Source organism: Sclerotinia sclerotiorum, genomic scaffold (genome assembly GCF_000146945.2).
Source record: "Sclerotinia sclerotiorum 1980 UF-70 scaffold_11 genomic scaffold, whole genome shotgun sequence".
NCBI classification, from domain to species: Eukaryota; Fungi; Ascomycota; class Leotiomycetes; order Helotiales; family Sclerotiniaceae; genus Sclerotinia; species Sclerotinia sclerotiorum.
Window position 1 is genome coordinate 316,960 of NW_001820825.1, and position 17,378 is coordinate 334,337.

The 17,378-nt window shown below is 44.1% G+C and overlaps 3 protein-coding genes across 3 annotated transcripts; 2 read left to right on the top strand and 1 right to left on the bottom strand.

The window, feature by feature from the left end:
• Positions 1-67: 67 nt before the first annotated feature.
• SS1G_08246 (hypothetical protein) lies at positions 68-2,542 on the top strand (the record flags this gene model as incomplete). Its single annotated transcript, XM_001590456.1, has 3 exons — positions 68-183; positions 290-348; positions 414-2,542. 3 exons carry the CDS (start codon positions 68-70, stop codon positions 2,540-2,542), a joined length of 2,304 nt encoding a protein of 767 aa, XP_001590506.1.
• Positions 2,543-5,001: 2,459 nt separating this feature from the next.
• SS1G_08247 (hypothetical protein) lies at positions 5,002-7,374 on the top strand (the record flags this gene model as incomplete). The annotated part of the gene is made up of 5 exons (XM_001590457.1): positions 5,002-5,035; positions 5,091-5,128; positions 5,233-5,263; positions 5,312-5,661; positions 5,830-7,374. 5 exons carry the CDS (start codon positions 5,002-5,004, stop codon positions 7,372-7,374), a joined length of 1,998 nt encoding a protein of 665 aa, XP_001590507.1.
• Positions 7,375-8,419: 1,045 nt separating this feature from the next.
• SS1G_08248 (hypothetical protein) lies at positions 8,420-16,986 on the bottom strand (the record flags this gene model as incomplete). Its single annotated transcript, XM_001590458.1, has 10 exons — positions 8,420-10,366; positions 10,422-12,837; positions 12,966-13,381; positions 13,478-14,180; positions 14,232-15,535; positions 15,570-15,689; positions 15,837-16,065; positions 16,118-16,356; positions 16,578-16,775; positions 16,843-16,986. The coding sequence occupies 10 exons, from the start codon at positions 16,984-16,986 to the stop codon at positions 8,420-8,422; spliced, it is 7,716 nt and encodes a 2,571-aa protein (XP_001590508.1).
• Positions 16,987-17,378: the final 392 nt, after the last annotated feature.

Consider the following 17,378-nt stretch of genomic DNA (forward strand, 5'->3'; position numbering starts at 1 on the left):
CGTTCACTCATTACATACAACCCAAGCATCGGAACAGTTCACAAGACGGTTGGAACAACGTAATAGAATGGCTCCCAATACAGGTGGAGGTCGTCAGTACACGAGGGACGAGTTGTTATTTCTGCGAGATTCACCATTGGTTGTGAAACCTGCTGGTCTACTGTCTACCGCAGAATGGATGGGGTTTGTTACAAGAAGCTCTAGCCATGATACTCGGTATATTGACTATTTTCAGACAAACACCTGATGCGAATCGAAACAATTCTACCAGGATATCTGACAGAACTAGAGATCGTGATGCAAATCCGCTCCTAGAACACACAAACCGAAGAGCACGAAATAATGCAAGTATGTGTGCCAATAATCTAGCATCTTTGCTTCAATGCTTGTTCTTTTGTACTGACATGCGACAGACCCTGAGAATATTCAACTTGTGCCCACCAGAACTACCTTTTCGTCTGCCAACCCTGCACGTAATGCAATTAAAGGTATAGATTCTCCAGATCGACCTGCCCTCCGCGAGAGCGAGTCACAAAGCAAACTCAGCTATCGTACCAAAATCGATGATAGCGACGATCGTCCCCGCCGTGACATGCTGCGACCCAAGCCTGGTGATGGTGTTGACCCTGAGGGTTGGATGGAGGTAAAGCCTCGAAAGAGCTTTGGTACCGAAGGAGCTGAGCGTTTTACGGGACGTATGGGTGGGGAGAGACATCGAGAAGAGAAACGATTCAAGGATCGAGACGACCGGGATGCGAAGGAAAGACCGAGAGGATTTGAAAATTTCTCCCGTGACAAGGATAAGAACCATGAACAGGAGAATAATCGCAGAACTGCAAATGGTAGGGGAAGAACAGAACCTTCCTGGCTTCGAGAAAACAACGACGGGCCACCGACGTCCCGGGAGCGCATTGCGAATGCAGAGAGGTTCGACAATCGACATAAGAGCTGGCGAGAGAAGGATTCTGATAACCGCGGGGATAGAGACAAGGGCGACCGACGCTGGGCAGACAGGGACAGAGACCATGACGATAATAATCGCTCTCTTCCGGAGTGGGCAGCAGAAGACAAAACTATCCAAATCTCTCAACGGAATGACCACCAGAAATCGCAAATATCGACTGCTAACAATAGTCGCAAACATACAGCAGAGGATATGCAGAAATGGAAAGAGGCAATGCATTCCAAGAACAAACCCGGTGTTAGTGATACAGTGGTGGAAGAAGTCACACAACCTAAAGTTGACGAGCACACTCCTTTCCCTGACGTACAGAAGGCTAAAATCCTTGCACCACTTGATACCGGTACTAATGAAGATGGATTCTTCCGTCTGTGGGCTCCGCCAAATAATGATACCGGTCTTGCTTCGCAGTTTGAGGTGGGTACGGAACACATGGTGAAATCTGCTGTGTCTGCAGCACCTGGAGGCAAAACTTCTAGGTTCAACAAATTTTTTCAACAAGAGGAGCCTTCGCGCAAAGTCGAACCACAGACAGCTATACCAAAAGCATCTTACAGACTTGAAAGTTTGAACAACAATGCTCAATCTCCGGCTGACAAGGAAGCAATGCCAATGATACTTGCAATGCTACAATCCAGCGGAACTCCCCCCGCGAATCCCATGATGCAGTCCAAACCTCCCTCGCAAGAAAAGCAACCAGGGACGCCTTTTGAAGGTCGCGACCCAACGCTCCAACACCTTCCAGATCGTCATGATGAGTTGAGATCGAATGCTCACTCATATGCCCACAACCTACATGATCTAAGCGCCCAACGTGAACAGGCAGGTAGCCAACCAACTGTGCGCCCTGAAGAAATGCTACATCATTTGGTCAACCAGCGCCAACATGCTATCAGCCAATCCTCTTTCAGAGGTGAACAGCCTCGGTCTGAACAAACTGCATTTCTCATGAGCTTGATGAGAGATGCACAGGCAGCCCCAGAGCCTCAAAGAACGGAACAGATTATTCTTGGTCATCCTCCTAGACAGCAGCCTAGTCGTCAATTACAACACCAACAACAACAATTGGAGCGGGAGCAAGAATTGCAAGCTCAGCGCGAGCGAGGAAATCCCCAGCGTCGGCCACCTGGATTTTTTGATGAACCTATCTATCGGGGTGGACCCCCTCCTCAGCATGACAATTCTCGACCTCAACCTACACACATTCTTCCCCGACCACCTCCGGGTCTGGAGCAATTACAGCAAGGTTGGCCGGGACAACCTTCCTCTCAACACCCTCCCCCTCAGCAATTCCGTCCAGCGGCTCCTCCAGGTCTAGCCGGAAACGTCCCACGTCCTATGCAAATGCCCCAACAAATACTCCCACCGGGTTTCCAGATGGCTGGCTCAATGAATAATTTTCCGCCTCCAGAGGCATTAGCGGGACCTCGAAATATGCCATTTAACCCTGCCTACTTCAATGGCCCGCCGCCAGGCTTCCTGCCGCCTGTTATGTCTCCATTCTCCGCGGAAGGTATGCCGGCATTCCCTTTCGATGCTCGTGGACCACCTCCTCCACAAGGTGCCTACAGACGCCAGTAATTCAGACACGTTTGGTAAAATCAAAGTCACATGAAGCATAGGTCTTGGGGGTAGTGAGCAGCACCGGAAATGGACGGGTAAGAAGGGATAAGAACGAATGATTATCGATGGTGGCCGTAAAAGTATGTTTCTAGTGTATCTCTTGACCTTGAGTATTGGCCACCTAGACAATCAATGGAGGGATAACATTGGTAACTGTTAGTTGGATGCGTTTATGCGTTGAGAAGAGCAGTGCAAACAGGGCGAATGGTTGGCGTCGATCGTGTGCTCTTGTTTATTGCTCGATACCAAGGTCCCCTCATATTAGCTAGCGATATTTGTGGAGAGGATTTACTCTCGCGAGAGTGACAATTCAAACACGTTGAACCACGGCGAGCTGTATACAATCTTGTTCAATCTCTGAATCTTATTGTGATAATGTGTGATGGCATGCGGTGTCTTCGTGCATGACCGATATCATCCAAGCAGGGTATAATCATTTTATCTACATAGTGTACAAAGCAAGAATATATACACCCAACAATGCAGCAATGAATGAACTAAAGAACGATATCTCGAATCCAGAGGCCTCGAGCTAAGTATTTGAATCATTATGAACTATATCATTTGTGTTGATCAAAGGTATTGAATTGAGTGTGTAGAATGATGGTATCGTAGCGTAGCGTGGCGTCGCCCGCCTGTGATTTGGTGTTTAGTTTCTTTCCTGACGAAGGCAAGCATAGAGGGATTAGCGAGTTGTTGTAGATTTGGTAGTGTATGTATGTGCATTGTGGAACTGTCGAAGTTGGAGAGGAGCTAAGAAGAGTCATGTTTATTGGCGGCATTTAATTTATGGGTTGGACTGGGAGCATGATATTGAGGAGGGAGGTTTGATGGAATGGGTGGAAGGAGTATGGTTTGTTACTTGTTAGTTGTATGATGATATGATGTTGGTGGAGGAATTCATTGAGATAACTGGTTTGGATGGTGAAATTAGGCTTGAGGTTGAGTTTTAGGGGTATTTGACTTTATGAGCTAGTAAAAGCGTAGGTTGGGTTAGGTGTGATTTATGGAAAATAGTTGTTAATCTATGTTTATTGGATTCTTCTTTTCTTGTTGTATCCAATATTCCACTGTTTGAGAAACTGTAAAGCGTTCCAACACGATTTATCATGCCACAGACTGAGTGATTCAGATGAGATCAATGCAATGCATGCATTTAACATTTCAATTGCATCCAGCACATATAATAGATCCGATATTTGAAATCGATTTAAAGAACCAAGAATTCTTTCGCTGTCGAGCTCTGGTCTGCACAAATTGAGAATGGCCTCCGAGCTTAAATTCGACGGCTGAAGGGTTTTCAGGTCTAGATAGGATATGATGTCCTTCAATTTATAGGTTCAGCGTCCGGATTGTCTCATAGGTTTAATACTCAGGACAGCCTGAATTTGTGCGGATATATCTTCAGATCGAGATGATATCCCGAGCCCGGTTTGACTGTTATGTCTATTCCCACAAAACCTAGCTGCTAACATCCACGTTAAGATGATATCCCGAGTCCAGCCTTTGATAATTATGTCTGTTCCCACAAAGCCTAGTTACTGACTATCATGATTTCCACCAGAGTTACTGTTCCCAATAGATAGAGATAACTATATCTGGCAGACAGATAAGTGCCCTCGCCATTCCCAGCCCCAAACAAGTTGGGTTCAACAAACTAGCACTCCGGTGAGGCGGGCATTAGACGCGCATATCTTAAAAAAGATTTTGTAGTTTAATTTGTACACTCGCAAATCGCAAAAAACCAGGTTGCATTGTTTCCCTTCAATGTCTCCTGGATGTTCCCGGCACAGCCGTGGGTACCGTGCATTGATATCGAAGATCCGCCTCTTCTTCGAGAAGAAACATACAGAAAGTTACATGATGGAATCTGAAATTTCAGTAATTCCCAGGTATTTAGAAGAATGGAAGAGTATTATGATCCACCCTTTGCCCTGGACGAGCGGTCATATATACATATATAGGGGCGAACGAACTTTAATATAGCATTACTATGACTCTATGAGCACTTAATCATAGAACCGACTCATCAATAATAGACATAGATAGAGGTGCTCGAAACATTCATTTTGGGCTGTAATTGTGATAATCACATTGAGACATTTTGAATCTATATCAAACAACATGTCGTCGTAGCTTGGACTGAGCTTGGGTCTTCCCATACTATTGCTGTCTTCACTCAGGAGCTAGCGCATAAGCGGCCGCCTCACGAAACAGCCATCATGTTTCCGTTTCCAATCTGAACATGACCCCGCCAATAATCAAACTCCCTTTCAACCAAATAACCACAAGAATACACAATAAATCACTTTGTGCTACTTATTCGATACTGAAGATAAACATTTGTTATTTTCAACACTTAAACTGCTCAACAATACTTCGAAAAGGCTTACACCAACTGTCATACACCGCCCATCATGGGGGTGTCGGCCATTGATGAACAGCGCCAGGGTAAGCTCGACTTTGCGAATCTCAAGGAATGTGTAAAGCTGACCATGAGTTATAGCTATTTTGGATGCCATAAAGTCTATCACTCGAGGCGACGTATGTTTTCTTAATCCGGGGCCAAATATATGCTGAAACATTAGTAGTGGAAAGTACTGGTTATAGACGAGGCGACTAAGAGGATAGTGTATAATGTCCTTAAGGAAGATGACATTCTCAACGAGAACATCGCCAGTATGTCGATTTACGCGGGTTGATTGGGCTTTACTAAACATACCGCAGACGTGGAAATACTGGAAAGCCGGAGGGAAATGAACCCTGGCATGGATGCTATATATCTCCTATCACCAGAGCCACATGTTGTCGACTGTTTGTTGGCAGACTTCGAACGTCGAAGATATCGCAAATCATTCCTAGTATGGGTTGCCCTTCTCGATCCAACGATGCGCCGGCGTATCGATTCCTCTAAACAAGCACAAGAACAACTAGCCGGCTGGGAAACTTTGTCCATAGATTATTACCCCCGCGAGTCGCATTTAATTACCTTCAGAGATCCTTGGAGTTTTCCTATTTTATTTCACCCAGCATGTGCCCCTTTGGTGCGCGACCATATGCAACTTCTAGCGCAAAAGGTAGGATTCACTGAATGGCATGAACTCCAGGTTTGGGACTGATTCGATTAATAGATTACTGGAATTTGCGTATCCCTAGGGGAATCCCCAAAAATACGATATTACAGACCTAAAAATCCTACACATGAAGCAGCAGTCTTATGTTCTCATTTAGCTCGATTTGTTCAGGAGGAGCTCGATGCATACCAGCAATATAACCCCAGTTTCCCACCGCCATCTAATCGACCTCAAGGTGTTCTCCTCATAACGGATAGGTCAATGGATATATTAGCACCATTACTACACGAATTTACATATCAAGCCATGGCACACGACCTCCTTCCAATCAAAGACCACGAGAAAGTTACATATACAACTATATTGAATGAAGGAACTGCACAAGAAGAACAGAAAGAAATGGAAATTGGTGAGAAAGACAAGATATGGGTAGAAAATAGGCATCAGCATATGAGTAAAACTATCGAAAAATTAATGAGCGATTTCAAAAAGTTCATCGCAGACAATCCACATTTTGCTAACCAAGATGCGGAAAATGTCAGTATAAATCAGATCAAGGATATGTTAGCAGGATTGCCACAATTTCAGGAGATGAAGGAAGCATACTCTTTACATTTGAATATGGCACAAGAATGTATGAATATCTTTCAACACCACGAGCTCCCCGATATTGCATTAGCGGAACAAACACTAGCCACAGGACTCGACGAAGATTACCGGAAGCCTAAGGAGATGGGTGCACAAGTCATTCGTTTATTAGATAATCCAGCTGTTGCTCCCAAGGAGAGGTTAAGGCTTATTATACTTTACGTCATATTCCGAGATGGATTAATTGTGGAAGATATAGAACGTCTTCTACATCACTCAGGACTTCCTCTCTCAGAAATGAACGAAATTCTTAACCTAGAATTACTAGGGGTACACACCACCAAGAAACTTACAGATAAGAGCAAAGCTTCACCAGCCCCATTATTTCCGCCGAAACCTATACCCACCATCATCAACGAAGAGCTTGCTCTGTCCCGATATGAAACCAATCTACAACGTAGTCTCGAAGAAATAACCAAAGGAACCCTAGATCCGTCTATTTTCCCTTATACAAAACCCCCCACTGATCCATCCGAAGACATGGCTTTTCAATCACAAGCTTCACTTCGTAGTGCGAAGCCTACATGGGCTCGTGGACGGAGTACCACACCAGATAACATGCAAAGAATCATTGTTTTCATAGCTGGTGGAGCTACTTACTCCGAAGCAAGAGCTTGCTATGGAATTTCGAAAGATTGCAACAAAGATGTGTTTTTAGCGACCTCTCACATGCTCAATCCAAACTTGTTCCTAAAGCAAGTCGGTGATTTAACCGCCAGCAGGAAGCAACTAGATCTACCAATTGACAGACCAAAACCTAAAGCTCCGGCCTATCTTTTCATAGCCAATGATCCTCCTCCAGCTCCACCCGCTGCGCAAGTAGGACTCGGACTACCAAGTGGACCAAATCATGCCCCAGGAGGCGTGAGACCTCCAAGAAGCCCAGGAGCTCCGACCCCGCCAATGAAGAGTCCAGATGGTGGGCATTTGACTGCGGGAATGCAACAGATGTCTCTAAACGGGACAGGAGATGCAGCAGGACATTCTTCTGGAAAATTAGAGAAGAAGAAGGGTGAAGATGGGAAAGAGAAGAAAAAGAAAATGCACTTCTTCAGGAGTAAAAAATAAAAAGGGGTAATTGCTTCGGCTCCTGTGTCTTGTTGATGAGGGAGATGCGAAATAGGAAATTATTAGGATAGGGGCTAAAGAGTTTGTGTATCATATGCGAGAGTTGAGACACAATAAACGCGCATGGAGTAAATATGTGAATTACAGATAATGTTCTGTGTCGGTGGAGAACAAATGAAGAAATCGAAGGATATTAAACCATATTTACAGAAAGGAATATGCTGGAGATACTGAAGGCATTATTAATGGTCGAGAGTTGAAGTATACGGGATGTACAAGAGTGGTGAAATTGGGCTGGGCAAATAATAACAGTAGCATGAACGTGTAATATGAATTTGATAAAATTAATTGATATGATCTTTTTGCTTTGATGTGTGTGATGTGATGTGATGTGATGTTTACATGGCGGCTGGCTTCCATTTGTAGATTTGATTTGGTTTTGGTTTGGAGATTTGATGTTGGTTATATCAGGACATCATCGGAAAAGCTCGCCTCGAGATCTTGTAGGAAAAAAGACTCACTGGGAGTTAGTTGGTTTACAGAGCAGGACTTCGATATTTCAATAGTCTTCTTGGTGATCTGAATACTCGAGTAATTGGAAATATCTTTGAATTTTTGAGGAAATGGTATTTGTTGAAACTTGAGCGGAATTATTCATTCATTCATGTATTCAGGATCTAGTTGATTCATGGAATTGTAAGTTATCAAATTTGTACACTTTGTATTATCGTCTAGCTACCTTCTGGAAACTGTGGTTTGTTTTTATGTATGTACCTTTTGTAATTCTCTAATCTCGATATTATGTCATTCATACTCCTTCGTACGCGATGTTGAAGAGCTGAAAGGAGAGGATGATGCACTATTCGTTTGAATTAAACTACTTTCCTCCCGGATATAGCATGCCATGCTCATGTTACTCTCAAAAGCCTTAATGAATGTCGAACTTATCAGTGCCCTGAAAAAAATCCCTATTTTCTCTCCACCTCGAAAACACAAGTTCCTGCCCCCCAGAAACCACAACATCCAGTCCATAATACCACGCACCCTACATCTCCAAAGTAACAGCATCCTCCAAAGCCCTCAAAGCCGTAGCATTCCGCTCACAAAATAACTTGCACCACTCCTCAAGACGCCTCGCATTGGAATCTCTAGCCTTTTCCTGGTATTCGACCACATTGTCCAATCTGATGAAAAATCGTGATTGATCTAGGATCCTACCTTCTACCTCGTTGGCTAATGATGGCATGAGCCAATAATCTGCACCTTTGTGAAGATCGAGGAGTAGGTTAAGTTTCTTGTCATTGGCGTTGTGAGCTGGAAGTGATTGCCTTTGGTCTACTTTCATCTCATCCCAGTTGATTGGTTCCTCGTAGGCGGTATCAATGAGGATTTTAAGCACGTCAGGCTTCATTTCCTCAATGGTGATCTCACCGTTATGTATCCATCTTCCGGATAGGGCGGCTTTCATGTAATCGGAAGCACATGCCAAGACAACTTTGTGTGCGGAGAAACGAGTGTTTTCCGAGATGAGAACGATATCTATCATTTCGTTGTTTTTGCGGAAGGCACGAAGCGTGCTGATAAGTGGCGGTGCTAATTGAGGGGCAGAACGTTCGATGGTGGGATGGTGAATTGACTCACACCCAAGTTCTTTCAGTAACTTTTCGTATGGGCTGAGGCATGGTCGAATACACTCGAATGGGGGTGCATCAGTAGAGCTGATGAGTAAGAGATGATTGATTGGTTTCCACGAAGACCGCAAATCCTCAAGGGTGATACTATTGGCATCCACACCCTCTGGATTCAGCCACAGATTTGCTCGATTCAGGGCCGGACCATAGCTTTGAAAGTATTCCTTGCTACGGGCGAGATGTTTTTGAAGGTGATCATATATCTCCCAAAGATCTGATAAGAAGTCGGGAATGTCTGCAGGCGAGATATTATTTGAAATCTCTACCATGTGCAGAAGGTGATTCCAGACCTCCCCACTCGATGGCTCTCCACGTCTCGGTACCTTGCTCAAGATCTCGGTAGTCGGCTCTAGAACTACAAAGGGTGTGCTGCTCCAGCAAATTGCTGCATGTTCATGAAGAACAAGATCAGATAGCGGGATTGTTGTGTCACATTCTGAGATTCTATCCATATTTTCTCGTCGATATGATGGTTCGCGAGTATTATCCTTCCGAACTAAGAAGACCGACATGGCTGCGATTCTATTCCAATCTGTATGCCTGAACTGTTGTATAGCAGAACTTGGAGTTACCAATGGCGATAAAATCGTCTTCATTGTCTTATGAATACTAGAACTTCGGTCTACTAACGTGCCATAGTTTTCAGTATTCATCAGTTTTATCAATGACAGAAGACATTCTTGGTAATCGTCGATTTTGAGGCAGCCATTACTTTCACGTCGGCGCAAACCAATCTTGCTCCATAACCATGTAAATTCCCTGCCGCTATCGTGCAAGAACTTAGATTTGTCGTGCCGGAACGCAGCCATAAATATTTCATCATTATGATCGAAAAGTTCAACAGCTCGGTGCATTTTTCCAGTCATATCCGCAGCAAGGGGGAAAGAAGTTAGTGTTTTGAACAGCACGGAATTTTGTTCCTCCATGCCTAAAGTTGAAGTCAAAGCTTTCAAGAACTGTACATAGGTATCTGCAGTTTTCTTTTGTAGGGTGGATGGAAAATCCTTTTTGTCAAACATCCGAATCAACTCTATGGCGGCGATGGGGTGGGCTGTCAGTGCCTCGAGACATGCTTCAGCCCCGTAATTATCTATGGCCTTAAAATCAATGAAGTCTGGAAGTCTTTTGCTCCAGGGCGCCAAGAGCTCTGGTTGCTTGGTATACTTTGCACCTAATGCTGGTATGTATTTCTCGCTTGGGCTCAAAGGCATATATGCGGGCCAGATAGGCAAGAACGGAAGATAATCGCTTGCGTCCTTGTGACCAGTTCTTACATACCCTATGACAAGTTCTTGAAAAATCTGTAGATTGAGTTAGCAAAGGAAGTTTAGCCAAAATTCACATAATAGAAATTACCTTGATTAGATCTTGTTTTTGAGTCACTAGTAAAGTGAACAGCCCCTTCTTGATCGAGCTTTCATTCGACTCCAGAATTTTTAAAGCATTGATGAATCTACCCAAAGCTTTATAAGATACAAGAGACTTCTCATAGCTGGCAGTGGACTTGGGCATAAACTCCGGTCTGAACCTATAGAGACCAGAGATACAACTACATAGCTTTTGATGCGACACCTCGGATGGCTCAATGATAGCTGGCAGCGTATCCAATTCCGACATGGTATAATATTCCCAAGCACCATTACAGGTTGCTTTGAACAACGGCAGGGAGCAAAAGCTTTTGGGGCTCTTAGACAAATCATCAGCGGCAGATGAGGTAAACTTGTTCCAGTAACCCCAGAAGGATTTCAACCATTTGTCTGTCTCATCATTCACAACTCTGGACCCTTGAGATTTCATGGAAAGCAGTTCCGGGATATGGGTAATTGTCAGGTCCATGACATTGAACAATTTTGTTTTGACAGTTTCACCTATGCGGTCGTATGCATCCATCTCGGGCTTCAGTATGAGAATGCTTTTTGCGAAGTCAAAAAGTTTCAGTTCTGACTTTGTGACCACGTAGTAACATCGAGTATTATGAGGCATTGGTGATTGAATTGGCGTTAGCTGTCCCAGTGTTCCATCCGCAAGAGGGAGCAATCTGCATCCTTCTAATTCCTTCAATTCACCTGAAGAAACGTCACCAACAGGTATAACTTCATTCAGGACATTGCGAATCAAAAGACCATCATCGACCATCGCCTTTTGGAGGAGCTCACCAGCTCTCTTCGACTTCAAGAGTTTACGTAAACCAGGGCGATCCATAGACTTAGCAACAGCAGTCGATTTGATATTGGCCAACATGCGAGCAGGGAAATGTGGGGATATATTTGGTTCCAGGACTTGCAAAACTGGAGAAATTTGCCTCGAAAACTTTGGCTGCAGGAAATCAAAGACCGTCTGAGACATGGTCATATTAGTTGCATTGGGATTCTCGGCGCGTCGAGGAAATAGTCTAGCTGAACTGTTCGGAAGCTGCTCCCAAAAGGATTTGCACAATAACTCCAAACGGCGGCTGTCTTTTGGTGGCCAGAATCTGAATGCATCCAAGCCAATCTTTTCAGTCAAACCTTCCAGAAAGCTGAGGTAAGCATTTGGTAACTTTTCTTCCAGCAGCCACGAATTCCAGGTTGATCCACCGGCCTCAGATGATTCACCTCCAGTAATGATTGTATTCCTATCTCCGGAGAGAGAAAATGTAGCGTGTATGTGGACTGGTAAAGTTGATTCTTCAGGCAAAGGGAGAGTACTAAACAACATTGGCGTAGGTGGATCCAAAGTTTTTGTGTCCTGTTCACTTCCCGATACTACCAATGCTGCAACGCCATACTCTAAATTCTTCCTGATTCTAGATTGATATTCACCACTAGGTGTCTCCTCAATCTGCGAATAAACCCACCATTCATCTTTGGTCACAAAAATGTCCGTACCAACCATCTGCTTGGCGAAACAAATTGTGTAGTCGGATGTGGAATTTCTCTTCTTCCTCTTCACCGACCAAAAGAGTTCTTTTGCTCCGGGTCCCTTGAAATTGACCACTTTGACCCCTTTCAAAAATAGCAGAGAAATTCGAGCTTGTGTAAAATATTGATTCAGGAGTAATCGGACTGAGCTAATGCCTAGAGGCTCCTGGTTTGGTCTGAGAGGCGATGTATGTTTTCTTAATGGAAACCGGAAGATTGTCCCGTCATAATGATCAGACTCAGTATCATAACCCCATAAATCGTGGAACGGAACAAGTTGATTTGGATGCAACTGCTTGAGTTTAGATAGCAATATTTTCACTCCCGGCTTTCGTGCCTGCCAATTACTATTGAGAGGTAGACACGTCTGTAAAGGATCCAAAATCAACAAGTAATCTCCAGAGAGCAAAGTGGGATTGTCTGTAAAATGAAACATGGTCTGGCTCCCTCGGCCAAACATTCCGATAGCTGATTTGTCTTCTCGTTTGCTACCAAGGCCGACATTCTTAAATCCATTGAAGTCGATATCCCGAAATACTGCATCGTTATGAACTAGCAATGCTGGTCCCTGAAGATCTTTCATTTCCTCAGTAAGGAGATGATCAGTAGGGTGCTGCCTGGGATCCAACATCCAATTAACTGCTGATGCTTTGGCATCATCCGCATTTGCTAGGTATTCTTTAAATGTACTTTCAATGGGGTATCGATCCAGAGTAGTTGAAATGCTTGTAGTGACAGACTCACACTGTTGGAAGTCCTCGTCATCATCATCATCATCGGCCAATTGCAGTTCTCCTTTTTTCAATCGCTCACTAATTTTCTCTATCGACAAGTTTTGTGCTGTCTGTTGAGAGATTCGCGAATTGGTAAATCTGACTTTATCGACGATCCTGTCAGACAATAGCGCTGCATCATTGTAAGCTATATCCTCCACTGAGCAAAGAACACCATCTTGATCCCAGCACTTTCAAGCCTCCTAGAGATTTCCTGAGAAATCTACTGGCCCATCTTAATTGTTTCTAATAGAATATCAATATCGGAATCTTTGTAAGGATGGCCGGACCGCTCAATCTGAGCTTGAACATCAAGGATGTCTTTTACTCCTGGCCTCAATCTGACATTCATGGCTTTCAAGATATCTTCGTGCATTTTCGCGAAACCCGTGTCGATATTTCCCAAGAATGGGCCAAGAAGCGCGCAACCAGAGAAAAATCCCTTGGAGGCAGTAACGAATATGCCGTTCTCCGTGAGAACAGATCGGAGTTGTTTTAATGATTCCGAGACAGCATCGATTCGAAATTTTTCTTTAAAATAGGTAAGCACGGCGTTGACAACTTCTATATCATGAATGATAATGCCATGGTTGAGTTGGGCAAGTAAGACATCGTCGTGTAGGATTGTATCCCATCCAAGGAACTTTTGCCAACGATAAGTTATGGTAAAAGAGACGATCGGAAGCCTAGACCCTGCGCGCAAACGATCTTCAATACCGCGGCATTGATTTGGGCTTACCAAGTCGACAGTTCCATCGGGAAAAGTAGCCGGTAGCCATTTGCGATTAAGGAATTGCTTGTACTTTGCCGCTGTTGCTTCTGATGGGGACCAGGAGCAAGCGGTTTTCAAAAGGCTCTTAGCACAGCTGTGGACTTCTTCGCGGTCGACTAATTGAGAACTACTTACGAATTTGCAGACTCGCTCGTAGATGAACGACTCATCGGCATCAGTCCTTAACCCCAGTTTCTTGAAAATGTGGCCGTATCGCGCGTGTGGTTTCTCAGCAGGCAATACTTCCTCGTCACTGAAGAACACGCTCTTTAGCCATTTGTTCTCGGGATCCACCAGAGCAGAAGCGGCGGAAAATCTGCCGGTTAATTTTCCATCGATACATTGAGTAGGTACAATTGGTAGGCTGCTCATACCTGCTTGTGCTTGGGCAGACAAATCATTATAGCATTGAAGCATCAATTCCGCAGTTTGCTCCTTCAATGATGGTGACCAAGTGCACTTTTGAGGTTTCCTCCAAGCTGGGATGATATGATCTTCTAACAATTCGATCTTCGATTTGCACACGCAGAGATTCTGGTAGCTAAGGATCTCTTGGATAGGAATGGTCTGTGCATCCAAAAATTGGTAGTCTTTGAATGTAGGAAGAGGAAACATTTTGTCAATGACCCCAATTTGAGATTTAAAAGTCTCGATACGTACCCACGGGTACCTTCAAATACTGTTAGTTACTTTAAGGCGACAATGGTGAGTATGTACATACCGAAATTCTTCATCATTTCCGCACTTCAATTCTTGGAAAATGGGAAGTTTCTGCAGGTGTTGCAGGTTTAGCGAATCACTATTTGAGTATTTCTGATTAAGCTTCCCCTTAATAGCTCCCGCGATATGTTCAATGATGACAGTTTTGTCTCCATCAGATGCATTCTCAATAGCAACATGGGACTTAGCAAGCCATTCCAATACGACATGAAACATTTCCCCATTACGAACCTGCAAAGTTGAACCAGTCTTTGTGGTTTTCAACGATTCTACAAGAACTGTATCTAAACCCGCACGGCCTGAGAGAATCACTGGCGTATGCTGAGCTGCAACATCTTTTCCAAGCTTTTGAATGGTATCACCAAGTTTTCCAGGCGGTGGTATGATAGCCCAGCAGTTGTTAGGTTTAACTTTTCGGTATTTGCCGTTTGCCAGAGGAAGCAACCATAGACTGGCGATGCTGTCATTTTGAACACTTGAATTTCTTCGTATCCACTTCCAGGTCTTAGTGACAAATGTTGTTTGATCGAGATCCAAAGCCGTCACATCAGCATCAACATGAAGCTTATTGAAGAAATATGTCATGGCATACTTTGTGAGATCACGAGCAGAACGATGGCGGATGTGAGAATGGAGCTCTGACGTCCTCAGGCGGTCTTGTAGAGTGTTCAAGGTCTGCCAAGAAAAAATTTTCACGTCGAGGTTATGTTTCGCATCGTGGCAGAATAGTTCTGCTTCAAAATCATCGCGATGCACAAATGCAAGATGATCATCGATTGCGCGACATGTGCCATCTTCGAATGGAAATAACGCTAGACTGTTTATAAGATCGGAGGAGCCAAGAATAGGGAGAATATATTCCAGGATCTCTTGCCTCGTCGCTTGTGGCCAGGAGGCCACCAAGTCGTTCTTGTCGCGAAGGTAAGTGCACAGAGTCCGAGGTTCAAGGGTCAGATTCGAAAAAGCCTCCTTGGCTTCCACTCTCAATTTATCTGGTAGGTAGACAACTGGAATTTTCGCGTTTGCCAATGTCAACTTTAGTGATTGTGGCTCGTTGCCAATCGCTAACAGCCCATAATCAGCGCCGACGTAGCCATTGACAGTGTGCCAAACTGGCTGATTTCCAATCAAGGACAGCACTTGAGTGAGAACATCCTTGGATAAATTGTCAGGATCATCTGATTTGCGAGGCCAATACTTAAACGCTGGGTCTGGTGGAGGAGATAAAGCAAGGCGTCTCAACAGCTTAGTCCAAGCACGTGGAATTGGGCTGTTGAATAGGTACTGATTCCACTGCGCCGGCAACTGATCCTGTGAGCTATGGTCCTGAGATTTATACAGTCGTGCTCGATCTGGTGAGATGCTGAACAAGCCATGAATCAGAGCCGGCTGGTTTATGGGAATGTGCAATGGCATAACCAAAAAACAAGGAGCCGTTTATGGCTGGAATATTTTGTGCCTGAAAGGCTTGTCAGCAATACTGCGTATGATAGTTTGATAATGAGAACGAAAAATTGTAATATGTATGGCTTGTGGGAGGGAGATATGATTTTCCGTTCCTTTCTCTGCCGCAGCGAGTTGTGGGATTTCGGGAGGGTGAACTTACACACAAGGATACAGCTACCGCAACCCAGGGCAAGGATTTCTGAGCTATACTCCATTTACGAATCTCCTCGCTCATTGAGTTACCTTGGATGCTGTGGTGAAGTAGGAAGCGCATTTCGGTTGTGGTAGTCGGTGTCTTATACCTTAGCTCCATCTCAAAGGAACAATCGAAGTCTTGAAACGAATTCTTCAATGTGTTGATGATTGCATCATTGACTCGGGATTTGTTTCTATAAAATGGACTATGAGCAACAACCATATGAATTATAGAATAAGACTTACACCTGAACGGCTTCTGTATTCACTACTTCGATCTCAATGAGCCCTGTGATAGTCGAAATCACACTGAGTTTGAGTACATGCTTCATGAACAGAAGCCCCTCTTTTCCAAAATCTTCGGTGAATTTATTCAATACATGAGCCATCTCTTGAACCGTGATCTTACGATCGGAGATGCCACTTTCTTTCGCTTGCTCAGCCGTGCGTAAAGGCAGCCGAATGATAGTGCCAGGAAAAGGTTGCTTTGCGCTCTTCATAAGTGATTGATAAACGGTCATATGGGCTTTCAAACTTGGGTTTCAGAGTGTTCTACGAAGTTATAACCGTTTCCACCGCTTGACCAAGAATGATGAGGGTCCAGGATTTGCACGCGATGTCCTGATACTATAGATGGAGAGTCTGTCCAGTTGTAAACCTGCTTGTTGTTAGTGGCTAAGAGCACCAAATGTGCCATCATACATACAGAATTAAAACCTCGCCCAAACTTTCCTGTGGTCGAACCATCGTTCATCTTGAGCGAGTTACCCACTTGTGATAAGCTTTGGAAATGCTCTTTCTTGAATTCAGCATTGTTGTAAGCAAGCAGCGCTGGACCCTGGTACTGAGCGAGCTTAGGATGAAGATTTTCTGTTTCGTAGGCATTCTCATCGAGGAAAAACTTCTGCAACTTGGATTAGAGGAAACTATTCAAAAGTTCTCGGATGAGAAAGGAGGATAGATATACATACCACTTCTGATGCCTGGGCATCATCAGCATTTTGCAAAAGCTCCCTGAGAACAGAACCACCAGCAGGGTAATCGCGACATATGTTCTTGAGCGCGTTCAATATTGTCTGGACTTGTGGCAAGTCGAATTCCGGAGGAATATCCATCCTGGACGTTGTTACGATAAGAAATTATTCAACGGTTCATGGAATGTGCTTGTTGAAGAGAAGGTAAGGAGTGGAAATCGAGGTAAAAAAAGGAATGGGCGAGGTAAATTGGTGGACTATGCTATGGTAAAGAGGAAGAAGGAAGAAGGAAGAGGGAAGAAGGTGAAGTCGTCGCAATCAATCTACGCGTGAAGAAAGTGAACAAAACAAAAGTGAATGATCACATGGAAGAGCGACTAGGACGGGATGGAGTTTACAATCAAGATTAGAACCAAAAGAATTTAAAACTAATGAAAAAGAAAACAATGTGATTTTTTTAAGTGGCATGTGAACCAACAAATACGACCCTAAAATAAGGCGTACTTGTTGGATGCAAGGCAAGGCTGAGATGG